The 13,265-nt window shown below is 36.4% G+C and overlaps 1 protein-coding gene across 6 annotated transcripts in view; it reads left to right on the top strand.

Annotated features, from left to right (window-relative positions):
- Positions 1 to 13,265, top strand: part of DSCAM (DS cell adhesion molecule) — a 461,629-nt gene that overhangs the window by 345,575 nt on the left and 102,789 nt on the right. For 5 of the 6 annotated variants that reach the window (XM_048966682.1, XM_048966667.1, XM_048966692.1 and 2 more), the window contains 2 exons: positions 9,079 to 9,275; positions 12,301 to 12,397. In XM_048966682.1, coding sequence (XP_048822639.1) covers positions 9,079 to 9,275; positions 12,301 to 12,397 — 294 coding nt within the window. Of the gene's footprint in view, positions 1 to 9,078; positions 9,276 to 12,300; positions 12,398 to 13,265 lie in introns of those variants that run through there. The other variant, XM_048966710.1, reaches the window with a different exon arrangement.

The following is a 13,265-nucleotide window of genomic DNA, read 5'->3' as shown; positions in this document are numbered from 1 at the left end:
GAAAAAAAAAAAAAGATTAATATCCATTAAAATAAGTGCCTTCAGATCTTTTTATTACTTTCTTTTTCTCCCCAGTTGAATCTCCTTTCCCATCTTTCCTAAAAAGATTCCTAAATTCCTAAAAATTTATTGGCATCCTAAGTAACCACCAGAAGCGAGGTTAGGATGAACGAAACTGCCTAATTCTGTGAACATACTCTAACTCCATGCATACATGAATAATTTTGTGTATATACACAAATGCCATAACATCTTTCTAATGGTATTAACACGCAGAATATATATTTTTATTTATGTTTATGTTAATGTATTTATGTAATAAATGCCTACCTTAATATATATAGAGAGTACCTTGCTGATTTTAATATCTTTTTTATTGTTTTATTTTGTAGAGTTTTTGTTTGTTTGCTTTAAGGCACAATATCACTGGAAAACATGAGCTCTGATCAGGATATATTTTATATAATTCTCATGAGCCTTTTAGGTTTTGGAGGCTGTGAAGTGACATGTGTTCCTATCATTAGAGTATTGGATGCTAATGGGATATCTGCAGCTATCTAGTAAATCAAAACACAGTTCTTCTGGAAGGCCAAGCAAGACTAGTTCTACCAGAGCTCACTTTCTTATACATTAGCAGATAGTATTTCATGCCTTTTTAGCTCAGAATGGTGCTGTTATAGATCCAAGTCACTGTGCTTACTTGCATGAATGAGCAGTGAATGAAAAACATTAATGTCCCAGCATGCACTGCTCACCAATACTCATTTTTGTTGTAGCCAGTGTTTCTTAGCATGTTTCTGCTTGATTTAAACCCATAAATACCTCAATTAGTGCTTGCTTCTCTTTCACTAAGAGGGACACTTACACATGTCACTTCGCAGCCTCCAGAACTTAAAAGACTCATGAGAAAATATATCCTGATCAAAGCTCATGTTTTCCAGTGATACTGTGCCTTAAAACGAAAACAGCAACAAAAAAACTCTACAAAAATAAAACAAACAAAAAAAACCTCAACAATGAAAACTGACCTTTAAACTGTTATTTTTCGTGAAAGAGTACAAATTGAAAGCTTAAAGAGTAACAAATTCTAATAAAATGAACACTCCCCGGTGCCATTCTGCAATCTCTGTTTTTTACTGATTTGTTTTTAAGAAGTCTCAAAAAACAAGACCACTGTACTTTACGATTGCAATAGCAATAATCCTCTCATTAACATTAAAACTTGATGACGTCTCTATGTCAGACTGAATTCAATTTAAGATCAAAGCAATGGGGAATGTATCTAGAATTATGTATTGCTAGTTTTAACCATACTAACAGTTCTGCTCTTTACTATTTGACTTTTATACAGGATGCAGAAAGACAGTAATTGATCTGGAACAGAAAGTTACCCTAGCAATGCATACTTAATGGATGCATATTTCTAATATAAATTTTTAGGCATCCATACTTTTCAGCAGTGATGATGGTGATAAGACTGTCCATTAATTTATTGTGAAAGGAGGTGGTCTTAGTCTAAATTTTCATAAATAATAATTATATACATGTTGAAGTATTTATATTTTTTATAAATCTTTGATAACTTATTTTTCTTGACAATTAGACAACCTCCAAGAATACTGTTGTTTTTTTTTTTTTTTTTTTTCTTCTCTCTCTCCCCAGTGCTTCATGTGGATTACAATAATTTGTCACAAATTTCCAGAGGCTTTTACTATAACTGACTGCAGGGAACAAAGCTGTCAGCTTATCATTTTCCATTTTCTTTCTCCTGGCTTTTAGGAAGTACAGTTAGACAAAATGGGAATTGAAGCTGCATGACAATGAAAAAGGAAGTCACATTCATTTTGATACCATGTCAAAGTCAAAGGAAAGACCAAAAAATATAAGCAGCTGCTGGTCTCATGAGTATTATTTGCAGGCAGCAGTTTGCACTATACAAACATAAAACTAATGCAAGAAAAGATCTCAGGAAGAGGGAAGAATTGCCTCTGCGGTTTGAGAGAAAAGGCCTTTTTATTTTATTAATGTATCTTTTGGTTAAAATTCATAGTTGTCATGCAAAATAAATCAACTTCTTTTTCTATAATATGACCTGAAACTGCTTCTGAGTGAATAAGATATAAACCCTAAATGTTCACAGCCTTTACCCTGACATATTCAATCAGATCGTGAGGCGCCGGTGAAGCTGCCAAGTACTCGGGACATAATTGTCATTCTTATTAAAGCTTAGAATCAAACAAGGCCTGTTCTAGCTTCGAAATGCATGTTTGAATAATACTTATAATCAAAGTAACTTTGTTTGCGTCAGTGGAATAGCTTGCTGAAATCATCTGTTAAAGTGAATAGAAGCCTTATTCATTCCCACGTGGTGATATATTCTTTCAGATTTTTTTTTTTTTTTTCAGGATTACCTTGTAGAGATACTTAATGTTCTGATAATGCAGTTTTTACACACTGCTGAATCTCATGTTTAGATATGGGATTTGTAATGCCAACTTAGATAGCTGGGACATGGGCTGATCATACTCATGTTTGCTTTTTCTCTATTATTTACATGTCCTAATTCTCATAGTTGTCACTATTCACTAAATATAAGACAGTGGTTTCTATGGAGCCCAATCTCTTTTTTTTCCATAGCAAGTACTGTTTTTTCATATTGCATTTTCAAAAAGTTTGTTGTTGAACTGTTAATGAAGCTCTTGCCTATTTTCCAGAAATCTGTTCAGGTAAAAGATGCTAATGAAAAGTCAGTAGTACTCCTTTTAGGGCAGCTTGGGAGTAAAAAGTCCTTTCATTTGGTATACTTCATTAAAAATAAATAAATAGAAATATGTTCATCAACAAATTATCTGAATTTCTGTAATGTATTCTGTAGACTCCTGAAACTAACACTGAGTAAATAATTCAGCCCATCACATTAATTCATTGTTTTTTTTCCCTTTTCTACTAAAAATTGTCTGGTTTATATGTTTGAAACAATTTCTCCTAGTTTGAAACTTCAGCTGTAATTAATTTCTAAGGATATGCTATTTGATTTTGAAATGTATACCATACTGATTATTTAGTAACTGCTTGACTTAGCTAAGTAATATTTCTATTTGAGAGTCGTATTACTTACACAACAAATTCATTACTAATTCTAGGCAACAATAAAATATGCATTCACAAGTCACTTTCATGAAATATTTAGATATTTGAGATTGATTTTTTTTTTTGTTATTTTAGGAGAAATATTTTTAATAAAATCTCTGAAGTTTCGCAATAAAGGAACATGACTGGGTCACAGACATGAAATTCATGCTTAAAATGATTATTGAAAGAAGACACATTTTTATTATTTGCTAATTTCCAATATTTCATTAATTAAAACAGAAGAAAGTAAATTAACAGTGTACTCATTTTTGTGAAATTAATTTACATTCAAACAATTGGTTGCTTACTTTTGTGTTAACGTTCTTTTACCCTTTGGGACAATGCGGCGTTCTTTCATTTTGAGGATGAGGGCTAAGAGCAATATCTTCAACTGCTAGGGAAGTCACAGTTTTGCCAAGAAACAGTGTGCTTAAAGGACCATAAAGTGCCATTAAAGTACCATTAAGTACCCACTGATTTTTAAATTTTCTGCTAGTTTCGTTGTACCATTTGAATTCTGGGGAGATGCTACTTAAGTAAGCAAAAATGTCACAACAGAAAAGGAAAGGTGAAGTTAAGAATTCAAGTTATTTGCTAATTGACTTGAAAAAGTCAATTATATTTGAAAATAAGATAATCAATAGAAAACAATTAATTATAGGGTGAGAACCTGACCCTTTTAAACGTTAGTAATTCATTTTTATGAACTGTCTTTACCCAAGCAAAAGTAGGTTGGGGAAGAAGGAGTTTTTGGTGTGTCATGGACAGAAGCATATTCTCAATTCACTAGACCAGCATGCTAAGTTTGACTTAAATATTAAATTGGAATTGAAATTCTGTTTTTTTTCAATACAATTCAACTTTAGAGCAGCTTTCTATTACCCAAATTCCTATCCTTATCCATGATGCTATTTTTACCTGAGGTTGTTAAACCATTAGAGAGTATGGTTTCTCTATCTCTAGGTGTATGAGAAAAGCAGATGGAGTTCATCATCCATCATTAGAGCACATCTTTGCAACTGAGCAAGGCACTGCAGGTTCCTGAACAATCAGCGTAAAGGGTGCTTTTGAGGACACAGTTCACCTGGTTAGATGAATACTGTTACAGAAATCTTTCTGTTGAGCCTGTTGAGGCTAGATTGGCAGAGACACTCGCACGATGGATCCCACCGCAGTGGTAGACACTTCCACTCTGTGGAGCTGGGAGCAGGGCTACTCTATGGATGGGTGACCTCAAATTGGACGTTTTAGGCATGCTCCAGTGAAGAAGTAAAGTTCTGTGGGAGCTACGCTCAGGCAGGGCAGAAATCCTTAAACTAGGAGATGTGGAGGACAAGATTTGATATTAGAAAAAAATTCTTCACTGGGAAAGTGATTGTGCACTGAAACAGGCTTACCAGGGCAGTTGTCCCCACGTCTGTCAGAGTTTAAGAAGCGTTTGGACAGTGCTCTCAGACAAATAATTTAATTTTTGGATGGTCCTCTGTAGAGTCAGGAGTTTGACTCCATGATCTTTGTGGGTCACTTCCAACTTGGATTTTCCTATGATTCTGTTGTTCTGTGGAGATATGGTGAGGCATGTTAATGTGCCAGGAATTGCATCATGGGTGACAGCCAGGACATATCAGTTATCAAGCACACTCAAAGACTAACTGTGTTCAGTTATGCCTATGCCCCTTTTTTCCTCTGCTGCTTCCTTTCCATTCTCAAAAGCATATTTAATCTTGATTAATGTTTGGATAAGGGCAGCAATCTTAACACTTAAAACAGCTCAAAACACATTGCACAGTGTCGCATGACATCTCCCATCAGTTGTATTGTTGTCTATGTGGTCTCCTCACCACAAAGTTTCTAGAAAAATTATCCTTTGGAAACTACAGACAGCAGTAGTTCTTAAACATATAGAGAACTTCATTTGGTCATAGAATCATTTAAGGATGCTGCTTGAAAACTTATTGTTTAATTACAAATTGAAAGTCTTGTCAAGATAATGTTTTCTTTTTTATTTGCACTCATTTACCAGTTCCTGGTAAACATTCAGCAATGGCAGAAAATAAAAAGGCAGTTAAAGGAATTTTTACTGAATCTCAGGAAATGTCCAGATTTTATTTCATTTTAAAGTTAAATAAGAGGTTTTTATTTTGTATAAAACACTTACATGAGTATTACGAGTAATCTCCACTCCTGAATTTTGCACTTTTATTTTTTTAATAATGAAGTTGTTAATAGTGTGAAACAATTAGGTTACTCCCAACAAATTTGACACAAAGAAGGGGAAGATAATGGGTTGAACTGGGAAAATGAGTAGATGATTCAGCTTTCCATATGGAAGGCCATATTTAACTAAAGAGATCTGCTAGATTAATGCTACCGTCACTGAAATGGAAATCACTATAGTCTGTAGAGTGTGTATTCTAGTTTGTCCAATAGGCCGCCTTTATGATTGGCCAGTTCCACCTGGCATGTTTCAGCTTCAGAGAAAGATGAGAACTCCAGAGGAAAGAGACTTGGATTAATTTGTCTGATTGGAAAATCTATTTCAAAATTGTGGAACATGATACTTCCACACGCATGGCAGCATTATCTTTCCTTCCAAAATTCTCTTACATAAATGCATGTCAATGTACGTGTGTGTGTTTGAAAGAATATGAGGCGATCCACATTTAAATGCCACATTTTATGACATTTAAATAATCTCAGTATACTTCTAAATGCATTCAGTCAAATTCTTTTTAAGGCATCCTAGGAGAATATCTCATACATATACTATATACCATAGTTTCAATTTGCTTGTTTACAGTTTTCTAAATTATTTTGTCAGTACAGAGGCAGTGTATTTAACTCAGTTATTTGCATCAGTAATTTGATAAAAGATAGTTGGAGGATGAAGAAATACGTTGCCTAAAATATCTTTGAGAACATGGCTTTGTTACCAGAAATCTTTTGACATAGAAGAAGATAAAAAAGAAGAGCTTATGATTTAGGACCATTGGAGATAAATTGCGAGGAGTGAAAAATTAGCTTTGAAAGAAGGGAAAAATATTTAGCTGTGAGGCATTGCTATGGTAATAAGGAATCAGTGTGGAAGATTATGTGACAGGAAAGGAAGGATAAGTAGGGATAAAGCTGAATCTGAAGAATGAAGTCATCTTTTTGCATTTTTATGCTGTTCTTATTAAGAAAGTTGGATGGAAAAGAAATTGAGCTTTGCTAGGCAGCCTCTGTTTTTCAGAAAGGAAGCAAGATGGTCATTTCATTTGGTACTGTTACCCATGAGAGGACTCTTGGTAGACGCTTACATAGGAGAGTGGTATGTGGAGAAGTCTCTGAGATAGACTCCTGAAGGTCCATAAATTCAGTTTCTGCATCCCATTTTTTTTTTTTTTTTTTTTGGTGCGGCGCACACAATGTGTTGATACCTGAGAAGAAGGAGGAAGGTAAATCTCCCAGTATAAGGCTCAAAATGCTGAGACCTCCTGCCATGAGGCATGGGCACTCTAAGTGCTCAGGCACCTTATAGGGAGAAATGTTCAGAGTAGGCTAAGTACATGCTCCCTTCATCATTAGAGGGCAACAGGATGTTTGGAGTAGTAGATAAGTAGAGAGATATTGATAGGAAAGAAGACTGCAGTTTTAGACAAAGTATGTAACTTAGGGCACTTGGGATGTTGGAAAGATTTCATTAGGGAAGGAAAATAAGACTGGAGAAAGAAAACGCGTCTGTGGGGAGCCATGTGGGAATATGAAGAGGTTGCAGTAGGAAGAAGGCAGGGAGAACTGAAGGGAACATGAATTTATTCCATTGAGGGAAAATGAGAGGAAAAGTGCAAAAGTGCTGTGAATTACAAACTAAGGAACATGTTGGAAGCCTGAGAGATTATGGAAGAAAGAAATGGGGTGACAAAAACTAATGATGGTAATGTGGATTCTTTAATAACCTGCCACTCATCTGAATTGTGTCTCTTACTGCATAAGGAAATATATTGCTATAGTTTAAGTGTTGCAGATGAAGGCAGATATATTCAAGTGCACATACCTATGTATATGGGGCCCACGAATCAACAGCTATTGAGATTTAGTAGTTTCTTTGTTCAGACACAAAAAGACGATGGCCTCAAAAAGTGCCTTTCTGATAGACTTGTTGTGAGTATCAGTGTCTGGAAAGAATTCAGGTAAAGCTATTTCCATTATCTAGAAGATGATATCAAACTTGTCCTGATCTTCTGTACTGTTCATTCATCATCTTTTCTGATGCTTTTCTTTGACGAAACTAATTGGTATATAATAGCAACATAGTCAAACAAGATATACATTGTCACTAATTTACATCACTGCCTAAAGAGCCTTATGTCTTTCACAAGACTTTCCTAAGTATTTTTCCTGTAATTATATCCCACTCATAATTCTAACCCACAGCTCTGCAGCTCTGATAATTTTAAAATCAGTTTGTTATGGTTCAGGAGACCATTGTACAGAAATGGCTGCATCCTGACATATTGTCATATTCAAGCATCAATAGCTCTGACATCTGAAAAGGTCATGCCACCAAATATTAACATTTTAAAATAGAAATTATAGTAATCCATTTAAATTCAGAATTTTTAATTTTTTTTTAAATTTATTTAATTTGATTTCTGTCTGGTAGTCATAGAAGCAATCTATGCAGAAGGAAGAACAGAGAAGGTCTCAGACCAGCTTCTCTGCCAGTGTCATCTTCTTAAAATTGATATCCAGAGAAGTTCAGATGGAGTAAGTTGTGGTGAGGAGAGGCAAGTGTTCATGCATAAAAAAGAGTATGCATAGCATAAAAATGAGTATCATAGAGCTAAAGGCACCTCTGGAGTGCAAGGCCTTAGAAAACAGACTTTTTAAGTCCACCTCAAATACCTCAAAAGGAGTGGACTGATACATTTGGGGGAAGCAGCTCTGAATGTTATCAAGGGCTTTCTAGATTCTCCTAAGCAGATAAATGATCATAACTAGGAGACAGACTTCTGGACTTTTGTTTTTTTTCTTCACACAAATGCCTAACTTCTATTAATTGGTAGACAAATTATATGGTAAGAAAAAGACAGTTGAGGACATTAAAGAGAGCATCTTGTTTAAAAAAAATGAATTATCATTCCAAAATATGAAAATACTTAAATTTTAAGTCCTTTCTTGTTAGGCAAGAGAGTACCTTAAAACTTAAAAAAAATTTTAGATTCCTGAATGGTTAATGAGATTGACAATTATGTCTCAACTATTCTGCAGATTCTGCAACTAACTTTCAGATGTATTAAGCACAAATCAAAATAGGTTTGTTTTCAGTTTAATTATACTTGCAGTTCAGTACAGTTTAGTTATGTGCTCAGCACACACATGTACTGTAAGTCCTTTGGTGAGGTCTCTCTTTTCATTTTGTACATCTCCTTGTTTAATGGAGCCCTCATTTTGACAGGCCATTACTGTCATACGCAAGAATAGAGCATATATCTGTCAGCAAATAAAACAAGTAGATGTACTTTCTATTAGCTTTGTGCACATTTGTGATGAATGTATAATAATATGACTGCCTCTCCAGAAGGAATAAGAAATTTATATCAGTTCTTTATTGGCCACCTTTCTGAATGCTTATTATTTACAATAGTTTTATGTGCTGTGCATATTTTAATCATGGTACAAATTGTCATGTGGGCAAATTTAATGGAGGCAGGTTTTGTTTGTATGTTCATCTTCTGTCTCTGTAGCCACATTGGCCAATCCCAGGTCCTCTCTGCTAAGTTTCCTTTGAAGCTCATCTTCACTCTTAAGAATTCCTCACATAAAAGTAAAATTAAAATCCTTTCTCACATTTTCAACCATCTGGTCAAGTATGAACAGACTGAATGAGACCAGCATGGCAGACCAACACTGTGTCAGGATATCTCACTGAAATGCCATCTTTGTTGCTTCGTCTCATTTTAGTTCCGGCTATGATAACTTCCTATCCAAATACAACCCTGGCAACACAAGGTCAAAAGAAGGAGATGAGCTGCACGGCACATGGAGAGAAACCCATCATAGTCCGCTGGGAGAAAGAGGACCGAATCATTAACCCTGAAATGTCCCGTTACCTTGTTTCCACCAAGGAAGTTGGAGACGAAGTGATCTCTACTCTACAGGTAAGCAAATAAAGTGACACAACTCATTTACATGTGTGAGATTGCTGGCTGGTTTGATTCTGATGGGAATGCACAGCTACTTCTGTCCTAGGACAGAGCCCCATCCATGGCACAGCCTTGAAGAGCTAGGCCACTAAAAGGAGGTGCAGGAAATGTCTGCATCCCACCTCCAGGGAAAATCACTCCCCATCTCCATCTTCTCATGCTCCAGAGCCAATAAGAGAACAAGCCTGACTCACAGCCCCCTACCATCTTTTGTCTCAGAAAGCAACACAGCTAGTGCTTCGGCTTGTCCTTCCTAAGAGTGTCATGGCTCAATTTTGACTACACTGCCAATAAGCATTGAATGATTATCTGACAGCTAGTCCAAGGTGCACCAGGCTTATCTTCACCAAAATCATTAAGCTGTTCTGATATAAAAATGCTGTCTTCTAAGGCACTTCTATTTTCTTCCTCTGTTTCACTTCATGGGGCTTGTGAGCTACCATTTTATAAAGTCAGGCTGGTCATCAGATTCAGTGAGATAGAAGGAAAAGACACATAGATAAATAAGTAGTAAGTAATCTCTGTACAAATACCAGTAGTATTTAATACTCATCATACACAGTAGCAGAAGTGACCAAGCCACCTAGCTATGGTCATAATCTGCATCTTCACTTCTACTTCTCTCACAGGCAGGTCTTTGGTGATGTGGCAAGCGTGCATCTTGACTTGACTGATAAATCTGTATGTGGGACTCTATGAATGCCTAAGTGGTTGATGTAGGTTACTTTGAGGACCTGCATGAGTAGCACTGCTGATCTACGGAGTTAATCTCCCCCCTAAGTGCTGTGGATGCAAAGGAAACTCTTGCTGTTCTGGTGTCACTTACAATGGGTGGGGTTATGATGTTGCCCTCACTTTACCAGGATACAACTTTTTTCACTCAAATTTGAACTTTGCCAGCACAAGCAAGTTTCCGGTCCGTTGCTTTATATTTTTACATGTGCTTTAGAAAATGAAAAATAAATTGCTAATATATATATGTTCTTGGTCAAATGTCTTGATTTCCATTTGTCAGCCATATTCCTAAAAGCATTTTCACAAGAATAATTTTCTAGCTTTCTGATGGTTCCATCTATATTCTGTTGTAACTCTTAAGATGTATCTCTTTCTTTGCTGGTCAAAAATTGTGTTGGATAATATCCAGTAAAATTTTTGATTTTGTTCTCTGTGAGGGAGCTCTGTCATGGGTTTTTATGAAGGAGGATAAGAGTGAACTTGTATACACCAGTATAATTGAACTGTGTGCACTACTTAATTACAGAATACACCTATAGGCATCTCTGCCTTCATTCCATATTTACTGTAATAGGATAGTGCCTGGTTGCAAAACAGTATTGATTTTGGGAAGGCTGGAGACCTGCTTGGTGAATTCTCTTCTGAAGCAGTTGTATGTAGTTGTGGCATCCTACATCCTTATCTTTGTTACATACAAAAAAACTTTGAATTTTGGGAGAGAAAATGCTCTTGAATAAGAAATGCTAGGATTAAGATTGTCTTCAAAGCCTTTAATTTGGTGCTTTTTTGTGCGTGCATGATGATGTGATCTTTAGTTGTATACTCAGCTTTTATTTTTTCTGCAGGACCCCTGCCTCAGTCAGGCATGACTTGGATTTTCTCTGGAGTTGAATTAGGGTTGAGTAATGAAAGACACTGTGTGATGCAAGGCTGATCATTGAAACCAAACTTTTCACAGGTGGCCAATAATTGTGTGTTCTTTGTTTTCTAGGTACTTGCCTTGAGCCCTTGGGGTCTGATTTGCAGAAGTACTAAGCCCTCATAGCTGCAGCTTAACTGAAAGGAAGCTGTTAAGAACGCATGAAATGCTATTTATTGCTAAGTCTCTGAGAGGGAAAAGAAGGCCCTAGATGTATCAAATTGGGCTCTGAAATTTTTTGTTTTTCTAGCTTAAAACTCAGCCACATGTGCAACTTACCTGAGCAGTCACCACATCTCAGATGGTAACTCTCCAATGTCCTTATAGCAAGAGGGAAATAAATCCCTTTGTTTTAGCCAGTGGTAAATAAGGGTTGCACTCACATTACCTTGGCTTTGCTGAGGAATAAAGAGCATAAGGAGTTACGATGGCTGAGCTAATAAGTGGCAACTTGTCAAGCAGCCCCAAACATTATCATATGTCTGGTTCCTTAATTCCCCATACAAAATGGTGGTATAATACTCTTCATGATGTCAGGGTTTATGAAAATACATTCCCTCATGTTTCTGAAATGAGTATTGCACAGAAAATACTTTGAGAGAATGAATAAGTCTATCTTGAGGGCACAGTTTGAACTGTGTGCAGTAAATAAAGTGTGGAGAGCACATTGAATGATAAGAAAATGGCATTCAGAATATCTGCTCATTTATAGAATCTTCTCTCTCCTGTACTTTGAATGATGCAGTGGTCCTGTAGAAAAATATCATTATGATCATGTATGTAAAGAAAATACAATTTTCTATGTTGTTAAATAACAAATTGAAAAGAAAGACCACCCAAATTTTATTATGAGGCATCAAGCTGAATACTGCAGGGTTCACCAGCAGTGTTTGAACCTTTATTTCCTCCACACAGACTTCAGCCACTTGAATTATTTTCAGAAGTAACTGGAAAATTTTGGAGGCAGCAGGAGGCACCATTTTGTATGGAAAATTTCAGCCAACTGTTAAATGCTTGGCAAACTTACGAGTGACTGGAAACAAGGCTCCTAATGAGAAGCAACAGGAATAGGTGATGCTCCAACTCCTCTCTACACATGCAGAGCTGATAGCCTGCTTCCTCAACCTAAGTGTTGCTAGTTTGATAAGTCTTACTATTTTGGATGCTTTACTGTGCATATGTATGCTAGAGTATAACATACAATATCTATTTACTACTGTCAAGTAAAACAGTTTGTACAATTTTTCTTGCACCACACAGAAAAGCTGTTGGTTTATTTTCTCTGCATGTTGTTCAATCAATCACTTCTTTTCAAACCACCTATAGATTTTGCCAACTGTGCGTGAAGATTCTGGCTTCTTTTCCTGCCATGCCATCAATTCTTATGGGGAGGATCGTGGAATAATTCAGCTCACTGTGCAAGGTAGGAAGAGGACAACATAAGGAAAAATACACAGCTATTGTAGTACAATAAGTGTATGCCATGCTCAGAAATCTGCTGGGGGAGGGAGGCCCTGGTTCCTAATTGAGCGTATTCCTCATTGTCAAAGAAATGAGGAGCTGCATTAAGATTCTCAGTCTCTCATTTTCCAGCATTACAAATTAAATCAAAACAGAGGATAAGCTCCAGAGTCTTTCTAGATCTGTATAAATTAATAAGCAGAGCTTTTTCTTAAATACACTAGCTGATTATCTACTAAAGATATTTAAAACTAACATGTTCAGTAGGAAGAGCGGGTAAGTGAGGGTTACTTCTGGGGGAAGGGATAGAGGGTTGCATTGTTTTCAAAAAAACAAATGTGCTTAAAACCCCACTAAAGCAAAAACAATCTGATTTTATTAAACCTACTGTGTTTTGACAAACAAAATATTTCAAGTTTAATCAGTCAAAATAAATTTTAATCAGTCTGTACATCACAAGCTCTAGGAACCTGTGTTGCCTGGGGCTGGGTTTCCCCTCCTGCAGGATTTCACTCAGGCAAACAGCAAATTCTGAAGCAGCTAAGATGCAGAGCAGAGGCAGGATTTGGCCATTGGCCACTGCTTACTTCTGTGATGCTTGTTCCTGCAGTTGTATGCCTTTGAGCATGAACACAGCCAGTCTCCAGAACCTGCAAATTTCTTTTCCCTCACTCCAGAGTTCGTGTATCTGCAGATTTCACTGAATCCAGTGATCACAGGATCATAGAACATCGTGAGTTGAAAAGTACCCACAAGGGTCATCCAGTCTACTCCTGAAGCAGTCCTATCAGTAAATTCAGGTGGAATTTGGGTCAGGCTCTCAATTGCAC

The sequence above is a fragment of the Lagopus muta genome, chromosome 1, assembly GCF_023343835.1.
Source record: "Lagopus muta isolate bLagMut1 chromosome 1, bLagMut1 primary, whole genome shotgun sequence".
NCBI lineage: Eukaryota > Metazoa > Chordata > Aves > Galliformes > Phasianidae > Lagopus > Lagopus muta.
The sequence above is the reverse complement of the archived record's forward strand: the minus strand, read 5'-3'. Positions and strand labels throughout refer to the sequence as shown.